The following is a 17,761-nucleotide window of genomic DNA, read 5'->3' on the forward strand; positions in this document are numbered from 1 at the left end:
AGGTGACGGGCACGGAGCCGCTGAGATTTCAGCACACACGGGTGGGCTTGTTCTGAGCCATCGAGGAAAAATAAATTGGGCAGGCCTGTGTTTGGGTTTGAGATAAACTGGGTTCTTGTGAATGATTAGTGGAAGTCACTGCGTGCTCAGGGTAAGTGGCATGAACAGGCCTGAGCTTGGGGCACGTGGGATGGCAGCGTTTTGGTGGATTTTAGAGTCAAATCTGCTTTGTGTTACGGCCTGGGCTCAGGAGAAAGTCAGGAAGGTAAGATATCCCACTGAAAGTGGGGATGCAGTAAATTTTTGGGGGAAAAAAAAGCTCAGATCTGACTGAACAAACCACTAAGTGCGAGAAACGCAATGCAGGGTAACAGGGCTGCTGTGGAGTTCATGGTGGCAATTCAATCCTGAACGAAAGCGTGCAGCCAAAGTGCAAAAGGAGCAAATGGTTGTGGCCTCTGCCAAAACTGTTACTGGAAAACGGGCTGGCAGCGGGGCTCAGGTGCTTCCCATCGCTGACCTGGGCATTCCTGGGGGCCCTGAGCACTGCTGAGCCCGGTGCTGGCTCTTTGGCCACCGTGACTTCAGTGGGATGAGAGTGGGTTGAGGAAACCCTAATTCCAAGGCTGGCCATGAGGCTTTTGGGTCAGGAAGCACGAGCCATGGTGGAGCTTGTGTGAGCCTCTCGAGGAGGCCGTGGAGCGGTGCCAGGGTCCGGGTGCCTTCACCTCCAGATCATTTCAGCACAGCGCTGGCAGCTTGGCACAGAAAGCAAATGATTTCACCATCTGAGTGGGCTGCATTCAGCTTCCTACGGTGTTTCGTTTTGCAGGCTGAACAAACGACTTCCTTCTTGCTTGGAAGAGTTAATAATTTATAGGCGAGCTGGCACAAGCCCGGTGTCTGCTGAGCTCGGCCCCGGCTGCGTGCGGCCGTCTCTGCGCGTGTAGGCGTAGCGCGACGCCTCCCGCAGCTTGGCACTGCCCGGTGTCAGGGTCAGCAGTGAGGAACTCGCTCCTCTGCCTCCCAGGAGCCCAGGCTGGTCAGCTCCCCCACAAACGGACCCCCAGGTAAGATGGGTCCATCCACCCAGCTTCGGGCGCTGTTGCTCTCAGAGCTGCGTCGGAGCGTTCTTGCAGCTCCAGTGGGCACAAGGATGAAAGAATTCAGCCAAAAGCTGTGGTAAGGACTGAGGGAAAGCCAGAAGTGTCAGGTTTGGGGCAAAGGGGTGGAAAAAATAGGGGTGTAACCTGATTAGAATGAGGTGCTTTCCTTTCTTTTAGTTACTAATTTGTTGTAAGAGTCACTTTTGATCAAAGCCTGTGCAATGTAAAAAGCATCAAGAAAGACTGCCCCCTTTGCAGAAGGAAGGGAGGCACTTGGACTGTGCACAGTGCTGGGAGGATTTGGGTTCATAAATGATGATCCTGGGTAGAGATTAAAGAAAATGAGAGAGAGCTCTGCCTGATCTCCAGCGCAGCCAGGTTAGTCAAATTGCACTTAAATTTCATTTTGTAAATCAATCTCCTGAATGACTTGCGTGCTTCGGAGCCTTACTTCAACTGGTAAAATGCGACAATCTGCACAACCCTTTTATGCATAGAGTTGTAGCTTTCTGCTTAGATATTTTTTCCTTTCTCTGGATGTAATTTATTTCTAGGGGATTGTATTGACTCCGGCAGGAGGATTTCTCCCACCTGCGGATTTGCTTCCCAGAGATTTATTGCTAAAACAAAACGTTTTGTCCTTAAGTTTCAGGGGACTTTTTCCGGAATGATAAATTAACTCAAATGACCATGCAGCTATTAGTTTGGCTGTTAGGCTGGGAAGAACTCCTTACTGGCTTTATAGTGTTCTTAAACAAACCTGACAAGCTGTGAAGTATTTGTTAGAGTCAAAGGGAAGCTTTTTTTTTTTTTTTTTTTTTTTTTTTTCCCCTATCTTCTAAAAATTTTAATTAAAAGCTTCTCACACATGCGAACGAAGGACTAGTGGAGGAAAGCCTACGGGATGCTTAGCATCCACAATCAGTTTCCCTGTTCCCGTGCTGCCTCTCAGTCATGGGCCCGCGAGGAGAGTGCAGAGGGGCTGCTGCCAAGCTGCTCGTCCCCTGCTGGGGCATCTGCAGTACCTCTTCCCCTCCTGCCCTGTGGGCACTGCATGGAGACGGAGAACTGAGACCCATCCCTACCAGCTGTGGTTACCCCAAGGGTAAACTCAATGCCTTATTCCCCCCTCTGCTATTTTTTACAGGTACTTGGCTTAGAAAAAGAATGTGGTAATGTCTGCAGGCTCTGCAGGCGGGGAGGCTGGGATGAGGATGATGCCAGCTCCAGGGGCAGGGAGGCTGGGGAGCCGTGCCACTGTCCTCAGGCTGCTCCTCGCTGCTTCCCTCGTTGTGGCTGTGCAGGGTAAGTGAACGCAAGAGGGGAACTAGTCCGTCAGATAAACTGAGCTCCCTCAGAGGGAAACTGTTTCCCAAGGTTGACAAAACCTTGATGCTCCTCATTTCCTCATTGCTTTGCATTTCAGGGATCTGGTCAGAATCCATCCTCCTTGGCCTTTTTTTCTTTCCTGTGCAGAATGGCTGCAAAATTACTCTAGCTACAAAAGGTGCACTGGTTGGAGATAGGAAGCAGTTAGTCTGGACTTTGGCCCCAGCCTTTGAAACTGCTGGATGAGGAGCGAAGAACATCTGGGGTGATGCTCCTTCCCTGTCCCTTGCGGCTGTCCCAAGTCACACACTGCCTTCCTCCTCTTTGCCTCTAGCTTTAAGGGGTTTTAAGGCCACCAGAGCATCCTCGCCTGGACCTTCAGAACAAGGCAGACCCGAACTCCCATTTTTTTCCTCACATCTTTCTGACGGTATTTCTGCTGGTAGGTTCCTGTGATGCTCCGCCACGTATCCCATATGCAGAACTGAAAGAGAGCTACCGGTACATCACGACATTTTCCAGCTCTGACAGGGTGGAATACACCTGCCGTCCAGGTTATGTAAAACTTAGGGTCCGGGCCAGCCTTACTTGTGGAGACGATGGTAGGTGGAAAGGATCGACCGACTTTTGTTCACGTGAGTACATTTTTGGTTGATTTTGATTCTGTGCAAGTGCTGTCAGCTCTCTGGGCTGGAGCAGCATCCCAGGGGCTACGTGGGGTGGCAGGAGCTGAGGGAGGGTGACACAGCACCGGCGATGCTCTGCTGAGCACCAGCAACGGCAGCAAGAGCTGAGATCTGTTGCCTTTGACCATTGACTCTGACTATATTCAAAAGCAGGTTCTTCTGCTCAGGCACTTAGTAACTCTTAGTTCAAACTGTCAGTGAGAGAACCCTTTAGCTGTAAAGAAATGCTTGGCAGAGGTCCTGCAACCTCCCTTAGGCTGCAGAGGCTGACTGCAGGTCGTGATGCAGGGTAGGATTTAGGGTAGGAGGGTTGTCAATCCCCTTGTTAAATATTGGAGGGGTCTTCTGCTCTCCTGCTGGATTTTCCTGCTCCTTCAGGAACCAAAGCACTCACCCTGGTCCTGTTGTCCCTCAGCCAAGCCATGTAGCTACCCCGGAGACCCGGCCAACGGCAGACTTGTGGAAGTGGAGCACTTCACCTTTGGCTCAATAGCCAACTACAGCTGCGACATGGGGTAAGCTGGCAGCACTTAGGGCACAGGTCCTTGTGACCCCGAGGTGGTGCCCAGTCCAATTTTCTGTACAATAGTGGCTGCAGAGCTAAAGCACGGGCTGTGCTATCAAGCCAGCTTGTTGTGATTGACTTACAACGTTTAGGTAAAATCAAAAAAATCAAAACTGAGCTTGACAAGTAATCCCTTCCCCTCTGTTTCACACAGGTACAGGCTGATTGGAAATTCCCAAATTCATTGTGTGCTTAAAAACGGGCAAGTTACGTGGGATGGAGACCTTCCCTTCTGTGAGCGTAAGTAGAGTCCCCCAGCTGAGCTGCCATTTAAATGGTACTGGGGATGCAAGGAGAAGCAGTCACTTTACCCCGCGGAGGGCTTTGGTAATTCATGGCCTGGTGAGGCCTGGAAAAACAGTTTTTCTTGGTGCTTTTGTTCCTGTGTCATCCTGTGGAAAAGTTGAAGTAAAGCAGCTGCACGTAAGAGGGATGACCCCAAAGCCACCCAGTTGGGAGGCAGAGCTCTGCTGAGCAGGGGCTGGCATGTAGGGCCTGCCTTGAATTTCTGACCCCTCACTCAGTTGTATTTCAACGTCTCTCTTACCAGACCTTTGATTAAAAAGAGTCTTTCACCTTTTTTTTTTTTTTTTTTTTTTTTTTTAGCAATCCCATGTGCACCCCCTCCAAAAATAGAGAATGGAGAGCACAACGGAGGCGACGTTGCCGTCTTCAGCTACGGATCCTCCGTCACCTATCGGTGCCACTCGCCCAGCAGGGGGGAGAGAGCTTTCTCGATGGTGGGGGATCCCTCTATTTTCTGCACGACCGTGGATAACCTGAACGGCGTCTGGAACAAGCCAGCCCCGGAGTGCAAAGGTGAGCAGCAGAGTGCCCAGGCACCGCGGCAGCACCAGCTGCAGCCTGCAGGGCACCTGGGGCTGGGGACTCTGGGGTTGGACCCGATGATCTCTTGAGGTCCCTTCCAAGCCTACAATTCTGTGATTTTGTGGGACTTATCTGAGCTTTGGGACGAAACAGAAGGCCTGCAAAGAATTCAGAAACCTGCCATCGTGCATGCTGCCTTTCCTTTGTTCTTCTTGTGATGTGCCTTAATAAATGTGTGAAATTAAAGAACAAATGCTGGAATATAGAATGAAGAGTTCAGAAATACCATGTCAGCCTGCTGCTTTGTCCTGTCCATTTTCAGCCCTTTTCACAAATGTGTGCTACGAGAATGCTTTTAATAATCTCCCCTTTAAGCATGACTGCCCGCTGGCTGAGCGATGGCGTTTCTCTGATGCAGTGGTGGGCTGCGAGCACCCCCGGGTTGAGAACGGGAAGCTGCTGAGCGGGTACAGGGCCGAGTACACGTACCGCGACACCGTCATGTTCGACTGCGAGTTCCGCTACACCCTGCAGGGCAGCGAGACCTCCACGTGCAGCGAGGCCGGGCACTGGGAGCCGCCGCTGCCGCACTGCCAGCGCAGTGAGTGCCCGTCCCGCCAGGGGAGCGTGCAGTGCTGACAGCAGTGCCTCCAAGCTTCAGCTGGCAGGACTTCATTTTTCATAATTATTTTATTTTATTTATTTTATTTTACTATATTTTATTTTACTATATTTTACTATATTTTATTTTGCTATATTTTACTTTGCTATATTTTACTTTACTTTTTTATTTTATTTATTTTACTTTATTTTGCTATATTTTACTATATTTTATTTTATTTTATTTTATTCTATTCTATTTTATTTTATTCTATTTTATTCTATTTTTATTCCTTAGCAAATCTGCTGCACCACGGTGGCTTTTGATTTCCTCTTTCCTGGCAGCATGCTGGAGATGATATAGGAATGTAGGTGTAGGAATTTACAACTTCGGGCCATAAAACCTGAAGTCTTGTCCTGCTCAAGCTGGTGAGCACTTCTCAGTCGAATTCAAAGGGACTAAGCTGACCTTTCTATACTAAATAGTTTTAAAGGTCATTGGCAGGTGAAGGCAGAGCCTCACACAGTATAAACTTTGTTAGAAATCGCACCTCATTATAACAGAGTAGTGTAAATTACTGTCCGGTCTGAAACTATTTGTACATTTTCATTTATTTCCATTGCATTCACTCTCCAGCATTACTGAACTCAGGCAATTGTCTTAAGTGGATCTCAGAAAGAACAGTGTGAGCCCCTATTTTTCCCCAAATCCTCTTTTGCCACATGCTGTTACGGACATCACTGGTTTATTGCTGGCAACGTCTTCAAATTGCTGATTTCGCTCCTAGGCAGCTGCGATGACCCTCCCGATGTGTTTAGGGCTGTTAAAGCGAGACTCGCGGGCAATTTGTTTCCTGCTGATACTACGGTTACCTATGAGTGTGAGACGGGCTACGAGTTCAGCCCCGGAGAAAACATGCGACACATTACATGCCTGCCAGACCTGACCTGGTCTGAGACTCCCCATCCTTGTAACAGTGAGTGCACGTCCCTTCAGCTTCGTTTCCCGTGTGGTTGGGCAAAGCCCTTCCCAAATAAATAATCTGCAACCTGCTTCGTTTACTGCCATGTCTAAGGCATGGGCTGGCTTGGTGCTGCTCCACCAGCAGCTGTCAGGGCCCCCAGGAGAGGAGCAATGTGTGTCCAGGAGAGCTCCTGAAGGGTCTGCCTTGCCCATCAGCTTTTGTGGGAGGGTGTGTGCGCCCAGAAAATAAAAATTCCTCTATGAGTGTCAGAAAATGGCCATCCGTTTGTCTTACAGAGCCTTCTGCCTCAAATGGATCTGCTCTCATCCAGATGTCTTTGCTGTGATTTCTCCCTTGCTAATGTTTGGCGTTTCTCAGAAATTAGGTGCCCGGATCCAGTTGTCAGGAACGCAATGCATGTAAAAGAGTGGTACAAAACAGGCAAGTACGTGTATGGAGACAGCGTCGAGATCGTGTGTAACGAAGGCTATGCTGTCAAGGATTATGGCAGCAGCGTTGCGCTTCGGTGCACGAACAAAGGCACGTGGGATCCGGCAGTAACAGAGTGCACTGCAGGTAGGCAGCGCTGGCGAGGCGTGTTGGCTGGGTGACTGCTTATCGCTGACTTCAGCTAAGATTTGGGTCACTCTGTACAGTGTCCCTGTCTGCTACCATCACTGGAAAAATGTGCGCAAAAATCTACAAGCGGCCTGAGATGATGATAGCTGTCTTTTCCGTGGAAAGCCTCTTCACTGGAGTTCTTTCTGAAAATAGATGAAATCCTTTATTTTCTTCTGTTTCTAGAACCTCATTGCCCACAGCCCCTTATTGATCATGGGCAAGAGGTTTATAAGAGCAAAAACGACTACAGCGTTGGGACCCGCGTGAGAATGGTGTGTGATGAAGGCTACGTCCTCAGAGGCGATGAGCAGATCGAATGCAAAGCTGACCAGAGTTGGGCTCCCTCGGTACCGTTTTGTGACAAAGGTACGAGTACGGCAGCAGCATTTCCAAGGAGAAATCCGGGTGCCTTCCCCCAGGAGGCGCTGCCTGGGTGGGTGCTGAGCACAGGGGTGCTGGTGGAAGGGACTGCGCTGGAGCCTGACCCAGCAAGAAGCTGGGCAGCGACCCTACATGTGTTTTCCTTTGGATAAGTGATTTTGGTTCTCACCTGAATGCAACAATCACACATTATTTTTATTTTATTTATTTTGTATCAATTCTCATTGTTTCATAGTCTGTGACCCTCCACCCCAAATCACCAATGGGCAGCACACGGGCTCGAGATCAGGGATCTTCCCCTACGGCTCGGAGGTGACGTACAGCTGTGCCGCGGGTCTGTCCCTCATCGGGGACGAGTCCATCTACTGCACCTCCACCGATGGGGTGAACCTGGTGTGGAGTGGCCCTGCCCCGGAGTGCAGGGGTGAGTTGCTTCCCCATGGGGTCACACAGGGGACCTGGGTGCGCAGGGGGATTCGGAGCGGGGCTGCTGGCAGCTCCTGCTTCCCCTTCAGGCTGTGGTGTGAGCTTGGTGCCTCTGGGCTGGTGTGGGGAGAGGAGACACCGGTTCTCCTGCGTTGGGTGCCCAAAGCGCTCAGGGCAAGCCCTGCTTTGTGTCCTGGGGCAGGGTGGCACCTGGCCTGACGCAGCTGTGCGCGCTCTGCCCGCAGTGGTTCGCTGCCCCAGGCCCTACGTTGAGCACGGCACGATGGCTCCGCCGAGACACACGTTCCCCTACGGGGTGACCGTGAAATTCTCCTGCGATGAAGGCTTTGTGCTGCACGGCGATGCTGAGACCCAGTGCACGGATGATGGCATCTGGCAGCCGCTGCTGCCCTCCTGCGTCCCAGGTGGGTCCAGCCCTGGCACCATGCATCAACCACCCTGGAGCTGGCAGGGTGTTTTCTCCTCCTGTTACATCATATTTGCCACCTGTTTTCCTTCCAGTTCATTGTTCCTTGCCAGAGAAAGAATGGGATATAGATTTTCCTTCCTCAAAGAAAACATACAAGGTGAATGACATCCTCTACAGCTCCTGTGAGCGTGATGGCTATCACTTAAAAAATGCACCAAGCACCTGCTCAGCTGATGGCACGTGGATACCACCAGCCAAGTGTGTGAGTACCACTTTCTGCCCAGGCTTTGCATTTTGCTCCATTCATAGCCTGGAACAGCACCGGTCAGACTTCATTAATGCACCTCGTTACAGTAGGGCTGGCAGGGTGGCGGGGCTGCATTAGGAGGGGGATGCGTCCTGCGTAGGTCCTGTCGTGCAGCCTCACACCCTCTGTCTTGGATCTTTTACAGAAAACGCTTCGCACATGCCAGAAGATTCTTCAAATCAAAGAAACTTTCCTGTGCGGTGTTCCTCTGACAGAACTGAAAACTTTGCTGGAGGTGCAGAAGCTGTACCTGGAGATCCAGAAGCTGGAGAAGGAGCTGGGAAACAGAAGAAACAGCTGACTACTGTGGCTGCTTGATTTCGTGAGAACCACCTCCTTTGCATGATGAATAATATGCTGACCGAGGACTTTGTATGACCTTGTAATTCATGCTAATACTTAAGTAGCCAGAAAAAAAAAAAAAAAAAAGCCAGTAAGGAAAGAGATTTTTTTTTTTCAGAAAAGGAGTCAGAAAGTCTTTTGGCTCATTCTGCTACAGCTCACTGGATTAGGTTTATACATCACTTCATACACTTTAAAGCTTTACTTTTAGATCTGTTTGTTAGCCTCTGTTCACGTACATTATGTGCATCACTGTGAACAAGCATTTAACTGCTTAATTAGCTGCAGCCTTCAGAGCTGGTACAATGAGGAAATCTTCAAAGCCTGTTTTCTAGCAAAACAAGAATGCCGTGTTTTCTTCCCAAGCAGGACAGTTCTGACTGATCAAAAGTGCCACTTGCTGCTTCTTTGTGTGTGTCCCCTTGCACCAAGAGCAGTTATTGGAAATAGTTTCAGCTGCTACTTTCTTTACAGTTTAATTTCTGCAATGTCCAGCAAAGGGGAAGTGCTCCACTGACATGGATCTTGTGATCGGAGCAGTATTCCTTCACTGCCAGATTAAAATAAAGCTGCAGTTCTAATGACAACTGTGTCTTGTTTTCAATAACTCTGTCCTCTCTGTGCTAAACCAAGGACACGTTCCATACTCTCTGCTTGCTCAGACACAGTCTTGCTGTTTCCCGAGCACAGGGCTGCCTGGAACAGGGTGTGTGAGGCCATCTGCTGCCTGTCCCACTGCCCCTCCTGGGTACAGGTGAAAAGGCAAAGGGAACACACAGCCCTGCCCTGTGCACCCATCAGTGGCTCCTTCTGCTCCAGAAACAGGGCCAGCATGGTGCAGAGCTGCTCTAGCCACAAAACAGCTTTATTCCCTGTTGTCCCCACCGGGGAAGAAGGCAGAGCAGCGTTCCCTCCCTTGCCACAGCCTCGCTGGAGGATGCAGGGAGGGCAGCCCTCACCCCGAGCAGGACAGAAGCACCAGCGTGCTGCCGTCGGCGTGGCTGCCTGGCCTGGCCCCGACTTCCTACAGCTGCTTCCCCTTCCCCGGGGCTCCTCGCCTTCCCCCGGCACAGTCGGCGCTCGCCCAGCAGCTCCTGCACCATGCGGGTGCTTCGCAGCTGGACGGGGCCGCTGCTGGCAGCGGCAGTGCTCGTGCTGCAGCCCACTGGGAGTCTCGGTGAGTGTCGCTCCCCTGCCCACTTCCCTTGCTTCCATGGCTCAGCTTTGCTTATTGGTCCAATGGGGAATAATCAGGCCAGGAAAGTTCAACGGGAGACCTTCCCCGGTCCCCAGAGGGCTGGAGGCGCTGCTGATTTCTTTCTGATGTTCTTGCAAAGCTGCCCTGAGCCCAGTGGCTCCTGCCAACTGCATATTTCTCCGCTCAGTTGCACCTCTGGATGCTTGCAAAGAGCCACCCAAAATTCCCAAATGCTTTCCCATAGTTTGGATCCCCCCAGCCCGCACTGTTGAGAAGTAAGGGAGCTCAGGGGCTGTGAGCTCATCTCCGGGATAGCCCAGGGCCAGGTCCTTTGCTGAGCTTCTCATGGGCTGAAGCTCACGACTTTATTGCAGTGAGCACATCAGCCTGGGACTCGCTTCTCTGTGTGGTAGCTGAGAAGTTGTTCCCAGGGTGAGAGGATGTCCTGAGGCTCGAGATGAGGATGGTGGTAAGTCGGGGAGAGTCAAAAAGAGGTAATAGTTTATATCATTTAATTACAAGGGTCATAGTTTGTAGTTTGAGCGGGGTCAGGAACGAGGCTGATGCCTAAGCATGGAGGTAGCCTGCAGACATCCTGAAGGCAGCTGGCCCCTTGTTGTCGTGCATCCCGCGGGCTGGCTGCAGGCGTGAGAAGTGGAGGTTTGCTCGCTAATGACCCTCAGAAGAGGAATAACGCGCGGTTTCTGTCTGGAAGTTGACATTTGCTTTAAAAACAGGCTTTATAGGAAACTGCTCTGCTGTGCTAAGTGTTCCCCACTGCCTCCTCTGCCTTGTGCAGCTGCTGCTCCCAGCTGAGCACTGCTTTACACCTGTTTTCTTTAACTCGTGGTGATTCTCAGAAGCCCCTTGTCCCAGCCAAACCTTACCACTGGGGTGCTGATACCTAAGCTGAGACCTGGGGAAGACACAAGCAGGTTTGGGGACTCTCCACTGAGTGCAGTCCTGGGTAGGGTATCGAGGGCAGGTATGCTGGTGCTGCTGTCCCAGTGTGTGAACCAGGTTTGTTTCTAACAGAGCAGCCCTGAGTCTTGGTGACCTGCTGGCCTTTATTACAAGGCATAAGGAACCCCAGTTACATCCACCTTTCGCTTTCGCTCTGTTATTACAGTTTGTGACCAGCCCCAGGATGTTTCTGATGACAGGTACAGTAGCCAAAGAAGTTTTTTTGTTTGGGCATCAGTGATGCATGGGCTGGAGGTTAAGCACTGTTTGTGAGCCTCTCATTTACCTTAAAGCTGGGGGCAGCACAGTGGGGTCACCCACCCAGGGTGTGCCGCTCAGTTGTACCCCAACCTGCAGGAGCAATTGGTGTTAGGAATGGGCAGAAACAGCCACCAGTTGTCTGTGAGTGAGGGAAGGGCTACACCTCTGCAGGCCTGGTGATGACGGCTTCTCAGGCATGCTTATTAACACTTAATCTCTCTGCCTCAATTGCTGCTGTTGCTAAACTGAACAGTTTACCAGGTGGGGGTGCAGTGACCATGGGTCACCACAGCTGCCATCAGTAAAATCACCCCTGCAAAGTCCTTGTTTGTCCACTGCTCAGCAGCGCTGCAGTGTCCAGTCCCACTTATCGCACACGGACGGCTGAGACCCGTGCAGAACTTCACCTCGGGCAGCGCGGCCATGGTCGAGTGCGACGCTGGCTACGTCCCCGCGGGCACCGGCACCGTGCGGTGTCTGGCCAGCGGCAGGTGGCAGCCACGGGTGCCCGCCTGTGTCCCAGGTACGCGCAGGTTCCTCTTCTCCCTAGTTCATCTCCTACATGTCATTGTGTGAGCTTCTTTTGCTAAAAATGTGTTGGGGTGGGCTGGGTCCTGCCAGAGGCAGGGCTCAGCCTTATCCCCGCTGGGTCCAAGGGAGCCCTGGTGGCTCTGAGTGTCCTCCTGGTCCCTGCCCCGGCACTAGGTCGCTGCCCTTCACCTCCTGCTCTCAGCTACGCCGACCGAAGCCCTCAGCGCGAGTTCCTGGTCGGTTCGACCGTCACCTACTTCTGCAGAAACGGGTACACTTTGATCCCCGACGTATCTCCAACAATTACTTGTCTCAAAAACTTCACCTGGTCCGCAATCCCAACGCTTTGCCAGAGTAAGTGCCCCGTTTTCTTTGCCTCCCCAACAAAGCAGACGTTTAATGGTGGGGAAATACCATAATTTTCTAAACAGCCACCAGCGGTGCAGTGCCACAAGGCTCAGTGCTATTTAGCAGTGTTTTGGCTCTCGGTGATAATATTTTTGCCGTTCAAAGGGTGGCATGGATGAAAAGAAATATCTGAATCTTATTCTAGTCATTTAGTCTTTCAAACAATGACAGCAACATCGTTCCTGCAGTGCCATCTCTAGCTAATCACGGGGTTCAGACTGCTCTGCCTTCCAAGAGAGATGGCTGTTAGCACGTAATTGCAGTCCCTGAGCATGTCAGGGCTGGCTGGGGATGTCTGGCAGGGTCCCTGGGTTAGCAAGCCACCACTGTGGGAAACACCCCGGTGTGGATGTGTCCTGCGAGCACTGTCTGACCCCATCCCGTGAACCTTTCTCATGCCGGTGTTCCTCAGTGGTGCAGTGTCCGAACCCCGCCATCAGCCACGGGCAGGAGATCAACGTGAAGGATGCCCAGTACACCTTCGGGCGCCAGGCGGCTTTTCAGTGCGACCCTGGCTACGTGCTGTGGGGCAGCCAGTGGGCTCAGTGCGGGTCTGATGGGACGTGGAGCCCCCCCATTCCGTTCTGCGATAAGGGTGAGTCCAAGTGGTGTCTGCCTGGGGGGAGCTGGGAACTGCATCTCCATAGCAAGGGGGAAGAGCAGTTAGAAAAATCACACAAACCTGGAGTCTCTGCTCGGAGGAGGCTATGGTAGAAGGGGTCCAAGTCCCAGCATTAAATGGCTTTAATGTATTTGCTTTCTAATCAGGGTGTTAAGTAATGAACCTGCAGCCATTTTCTTAGGGGACTGTTCAAGGGGTTTATAATGCTGGCAAATCCCTGACACAGTTTATGAGCAGGATCATTTACCACGAGAGAACCGAGGGGATGGAGACCCACGCTGTGCTGTGGGGTTGGCAGGTGAGGGTGCGTGGCTGCTCCGTCTGGGAGCACCAGCAGAGCTGGGGCTGAACCTGGCAAGAAGCAGGGAGACTTTGAGCAGAGCCTGGCCAAGCATAATACAGAGAACTGGCTTCTCCTGGTACTGCCAGAACCTCTCCCTCTGGAAATGAACTGAAAAACATCTTAACTTTTCTTTTCTCCTCTCTCTTGTAGTCTGTGACCCCCCTCCCCAAATCACCAGCGGGCAGCACACGGCCTCGAGGTCGGAGCTCTTCCGCTATGGCTACGAAGTGAAGTACAGCTGTGCCGCGGGTCTGTCCCTCATCGGGGACGAGTCCATCTACTGCACCTCCACTGATGGAGTGAACCTGGTGTGGAGCGGCCCTGCCCCAGAGTGCAGGGGTGAGTCGCTTCCCCATGGGGTCACACAGGGGACCTGGGTGCGCAGGGGGATTCGGAGCAGGGCTGCTGGCAGCTCCTACATCCCCTTCAGGCTGTGGTGTGAGCTTGGTGCCTCTGGGCTGGTGTGGGGAGAGGAGACACCGGTTCTCCTGCGTTGGGTGCCCAAAGCGCTCAGGGCGAGCCCCACTTTTTGTCCTGGAGCAGGGCAGCACCTGGCCTGACGCAGCTGTGCGTGCTCTGCCCGCAGTGGTTCGCTGCCCCAGGCCCGCCGTCGAGCACAGCAGGATGGCTCCGCCGAGACACACGTTCCCCTACGGAGTGTCCATGCGATTCTCCTGCGATGAAGGCTTTGTGCTGCACGGCGATGCTCAGACCCGGTGCGCGGCCAACGGCACCTGGCAGCCGCCGCTGCCCTCCTGCGTCCCAGGTGGGTCTGGCCCTGGCACCACAGCCCCGGTGATGTGCAGGCATCGGGGTGCAGCACGGCACGGTGGTGCCTCCTGCCACGGCTCCTCTATTGCTTTCTCCTCTCAAGGGCTGTTCTGTCCTTCATCAACCCCTCCTGCTCAGCCTGGGGACGTAACTTTGCCTTAATGTTTGGTTTTGTGGCTCTGTAGATTTAAGTTCACCTGCACTGACTCATTCTTCACTAATTTCATATTTATTTCCTACCGACGTGACAATGATCCCCTGGCTGTGCTGCCCTCTGCTGTGTGGTTTACTTTCAGTTCAGTGTCCGGAACCGCAAGTTGTCAATGGAAGGCTGAAAAACCCCAGTGACGGTAAAACGTGGTACCCAGCAAACACGACTGTTACTTTCGAGTGCCTTCATGGGTACCACTTCGGTGATGGACCCGCCACTTTTGAAGACGCTTGGACAGCCACGTGCCTGGCTGATGGCAACTGGACACCACTGCCCAAATGTGTAAGTGTGATGGTCTGAGTTTCTGCCTGATTCGTAATATGAAAAGTAATGGTCTGAACCTCTTAAAAGCTTTGGCTTTATTGCCATGATGTGTGATGCAGACTGCAGTAGGGCAACGCGTGATAAATTGGGCAGAAGCACGGCCTCAGAGCTGCAGGGTTTGGATCTCCATCCACCGCCGTGCAATCATACACGCCTGTCTCTGCTTTTTGTTCCACTTTTTTTGCAGAAGAAGGAAGGAGATGCTGATGTATGTGAAGAGGTTGCGCATATTAAAATGGCCTTTGAGTGCGGTGTGCCTATGGAGGAAGTGAGAACTCTGCTGGAAGTACAAAAACTGTTCCTGGAGATTCAAAAACTAAAGGTGGAACTCGAGCTCTCGAATAAGGATGTCCTGTAACACGCACTGTAATGAATTACCTGTCCTTTGGACACAGTTCACGCAGTCAGAGCATCAATAAGAAGACTCTCAGTGACTTCATAGTTCATGCTTGTATACACAGAACCAGAGAAATAATAAACAATGTCTGGGAGGTTGCTTTTGTCATGCTAGGTGCTAGAGCACAGGGAGGGTTTTGCTCTGTTCCTTAAATCCATAAGCTTGATTTGCTATATAACAAACCATTTTCACTTTTCATTTCAGCAAGCATAATAAGATGTTACACTGAGCTTCCTTGAGTCATGGAATAAAGCGTGCTAGGCCAAGGGCAGTGAAACTGGAGTCCAGGGAAGCAAACTCCTGGTGGAGCCGAGCTGCCGGCTGCTGGAGGCGGTTCTGCAGCAACCTGCTGCCCGCTGCCAGGCGTTAGCACACCTCGCCTGCCCAGAAATAGCCCTGGAGTGAATATTTAACTGTGTCATTTCCTGGTGACCCAGGTCACGGCTTCTATTCATCTAGCTAAGGGCAGTTATATTTAAGGGTGTTAGTGGAGGCTTGCAAAGCCTATTTGCTTGTCCCTGGGTTTTAAAAGAGGCAACAGGTTCTCGCAGGGTGCTGCTCTTGACAGATAGCTGGGTTGGTGTCATCTTCCACATCCGTGTTGGCAAGCAAATGCTAAGAATAGATGTTGTAAGTTTAAGTGGAAAGAATCAGACAGCAATGGTTATTCTTATCAATAAACAATCATCCTTTGGCTGTGCCTGCGTGGTGAAGGAATCTGGCTTTCTGTTCAGGGGTACGATAAAAGTAGAGATGTAAGCATGTGTGTTTTGTAATCCCTCACAGCGGCTGTAGGTCCAGCAGGGTTTTGCTGTGGCTAAGCAGTCCTTCTGGCCGAGAGCCGAGCCGTGGCAGCTGGGGAGGGCACCGGGCAGCAGCGGGGCTCAGCAGGAGCCAGGAGGTGCTCAGCTCCTGCCCAAGAGATTTGCAGCAGTACGTCCCTATGAGTCGCACACTTTTAAGAGTTACCAGCACTGCTTTCAAGGTTACTAGTGCCCAACGCACAACGCCCAGGGATGGCATCTCCCACAGGATGCACAGAAGCGTGCCTCGATAATTCATCCCGTGCTTCACCAAGGGGGGGCGAGGGGACACGGTAACGGGAGGCAGAGCCCGGTGTCACCAGGAAAGCCACGCTGCTCCCTGCGGTGCGACACCCCGCTGCCGGAGCTGCACCCCGGGGTGCTGCACCCTGCTCCTCCCACGCCCTGCACACCTCTGGCTGCAAACAAAGGTAGAGCATCGCCACGGGCGGTGCTCGAAATGCGTAAGCAGGAGTGAGCTGGGTGTTTCTAGCAGTGTGCTGGACTGCTCCTAACAGACGTCAGGGGATGTTTCAGAGTGTTAGTCAGTGCACAGATGTATCCGCTCAGAGCCCTTCCTAATTTCACAGTGCCTGACTCAGGCAGTTAGGAAAAAAATATCAGATAATACAATAATAGGAAAAAGGATAACATTTTTATTTTGCATTTCACTAACATGGAGGAGCTGTGCTGTGTTACCTGCCTGCAAATGACTAAGCAGGCATTTTTCTGCCTTAGTTACAGCTCAGGGGTGGAGGGCTTTTCTGCCCTGGTAACGTTTGGTTTTGGTATAACCGTGCTAGTCAGGGCTCGCTGCTAGTCTCGGGACAAAGAGAAGGGCTGAATTACTCCCCCAGCCCCCATGTGGGGCAGAAGGACCTGGAAGCTTTGCCTGGGCCCCCTGGGTGACTGCTGTTCACCACCCTTGGCTACACCCCTTGTCCCTGTGGGAGGGTTGAGCTCCATGTGTGTTCTGGACGGGTTTCCACTGCCTCACAGGCTTGGCTGCGTCTCCGCTGCTGCATCTCATCTCAGCTTTCAGAAACAGCCTCTGGGAGCCAACAGTGCTCGGCAGAGGAGTGCAGGAATCGCTGCGATGAAGCCTGGAGAACCAGGGCAGGGGAAGCACCCGGGCACCTCGAGCTTCTGGGCTCGCACCATGAGGCAGGGATCCAGCCACCCCACGCTGCTCCTGGCCTTGCTGGGGCTCCTAGGCACACCTGCAGCTCGTGGTGAGTATGGGCACATGGGATGCACTGCAGGGAGCAGTGAGACCTGCCCGGCTCCCCCCTCGCTGCTTGGGGGCTGGGGAGGGTGATGGCACCTCCCCTAAGCCGTGGTGCTCCCAGGGATGCAGCCCAGCACGGTGCCTTTGCTCAGAGGGAAATCCAGAGCTGCCCTCCTGGGATGCTCGCTGGGGAATGGGGAATGGGATCCTCACCCAAAGAGGCTTTCTCCTGCACAGGTGACTGTGGGCCCCCACCCCGTCTGGCCCACTCCAAGCCGTCCGTGGCCGAGCAGCCCAGCAGCTTCCCGGTTGGATCCAGGGTCACCTACGTGTGCCTCGAAGGCACCATCAAAATCCCCGGGCGGGTGGACACAGTGCAGTGCCTGCCCGGGCCCCGCTGGTCCCAGCTGCCCGAGCCCTGTGGCCGTAAATATTCCCTTGCTCCAAAGCAGCACCACTTCAGCTTTCTCTTGCTTAGTTAAAGCGTTTGTGCAGCTGCTCTGCAATGGCACCCTTAGGTGCAAAACCGCCTCCTTTAGCTGCTGCCGATGGGCGCGGGGTCTGCTCCTGCTGGTGATGGGTTAAGTGGGGCCCCTGGGGCCACTGTTTGTGCTGGCCCTGGGCTGGCTTCATGGGGGGCTGCAGCGCATGGCTTCTGATCTACGGACGGCTTTGCCTGTGCAGTGTGCGCATCCTGAGCCGCACTTTGCTATGGATGCATTCAGCGGGGTTGCAGCTGGTAAGAGAGAAGAGACAATCTGTGATGAACACGCAGAGCTCTCCAAAAGCGCCGTAGCAGGAGCATTTCTGCAATTACAAGCTCTGAATTGCACGCCTCTTGCTGGCCAGCTCTCAGACCTGTTCTCCTTAATTGCCAGTGAGCTGCTCTACCCCGACAAGGCTACAGTTTGCTGCCCTGTCCGAGGTGGACAAGAGGATAAATTTCTTCCCTATTGGGTCCACTGTGAGCTACATCTGCCACCCCGGCTACAAGAACATCTCGGAAAGCTCCCTCACCAGCACGTGTCTTGAAAATCTGACGTGGTCGGAGGTTGCTGAGTTGTGCCGCAGTGAGTACCTCTGCCCCTGCCTGTCGGTGAGCAGCCCCCAGGGCT

General features: G+C 52.7%; 1 protein-coding gene across 1 annotated transcript in view; it reads left to right on the forward strand.

Moving 5' to 3' along the window:
- The first annotated feature begins 944 nt into the window (after positions 1-944).
- LOC118178669 overlaps positions 945-17,761 on the forward strand; it is a 63,012-nt gene continuing 46,195 nt past the window's right edge. Inside the window, exons 1-25 of the mRNA XM_035347391.1 lie at positions 945-1,070; positions 2,254-2,411; positions 2,882-3,070; positions 3,537-3,636; positions 3,841-3,926; positions 4,293-4,505; positions 4,933-5,115; positions 5,903-6,091; positions 6,458-6,655; positions 6,884-7,066; positions 7,317-7,505; positions 7,753-7,932; positions 8,030-8,199; positions 8,390-8,544; positions 9,450-9,763; positions 11,355-11,531; positions 11,714-11,893; positions 12,360-12,542; positions 13,063-13,251; positions 13,499-13,678; positions 13,980-14,176; positions 14,406-14,572; positions 16,262-16,650; positions 16,884-17,072; positions 17,525-17,716. Of these exons, the coding sequence (XP_035203282.1) occupies positions 2,282-2,411; positions 2,882-3,070; positions 3,537-3,636; positions 3,841-3,926; positions 4,293-4,505; positions 4,933-5,115; positions 5,903-6,091; positions 6,458-6,655; positions 6,884-7,066; positions 7,317-7,505; positions 7,753-7,932; positions 8,030-8,199; positions 8,390-8,544; positions 9,450-9,763; positions 11,355-11,531; positions 11,714-11,893; positions 12,360-12,542; positions 13,063-13,251; positions 13,499-13,678; positions 13,980-14,176; positions 14,406-14,572; positions 16,262-16,650; positions 16,884-17,072; positions 17,525-17,716 (4,522 nt within the window). The 5' untranslated portion in view covers positions 945-1,070; positions 2,254-2,281. The remainder of the gene's footprint in view (positions 1,071-2,253; positions 2,412-2,881; positions 3,071-3,536; positions 3,637-3,840; positions 3,927-4,292; positions 4,506-4,932; positions 5,116-5,902; positions 6,092-6,457; positions 6,656-6,883; positions 7,067-7,316; positions 7,506-7,752; positions 7,933-8,029; positions 8,200-8,389; positions 8,545-9,449; positions 9,764-11,354; positions 11,532-11,713; positions 11,894-12,359; positions 12,543-13,062; positions 13,252-13,498; positions 13,679-13,979; positions 14,177-14,405; positions 14,573-16,261; positions 16,651-16,883; positions 17,073-17,524; positions 17,717-17,761) is intronic.

This window comes from Oxyura jamaicensis, chromosome 26 (genome assembly GCF_011077185.1).
Source record: "Oxyura jamaicensis isolate SHBP4307 breed ruddy duck chromosome 26, BPBGC_Ojam_1.0, whole genome shotgun sequence".
In the NCBI taxonomy this organism is placed as follows: domain Eukaryota; kingdom Metazoa; phylum Chordata; class Aves; order Anseriformes; family Anatidae; genus Oxyura; species Oxyura jamaicensis.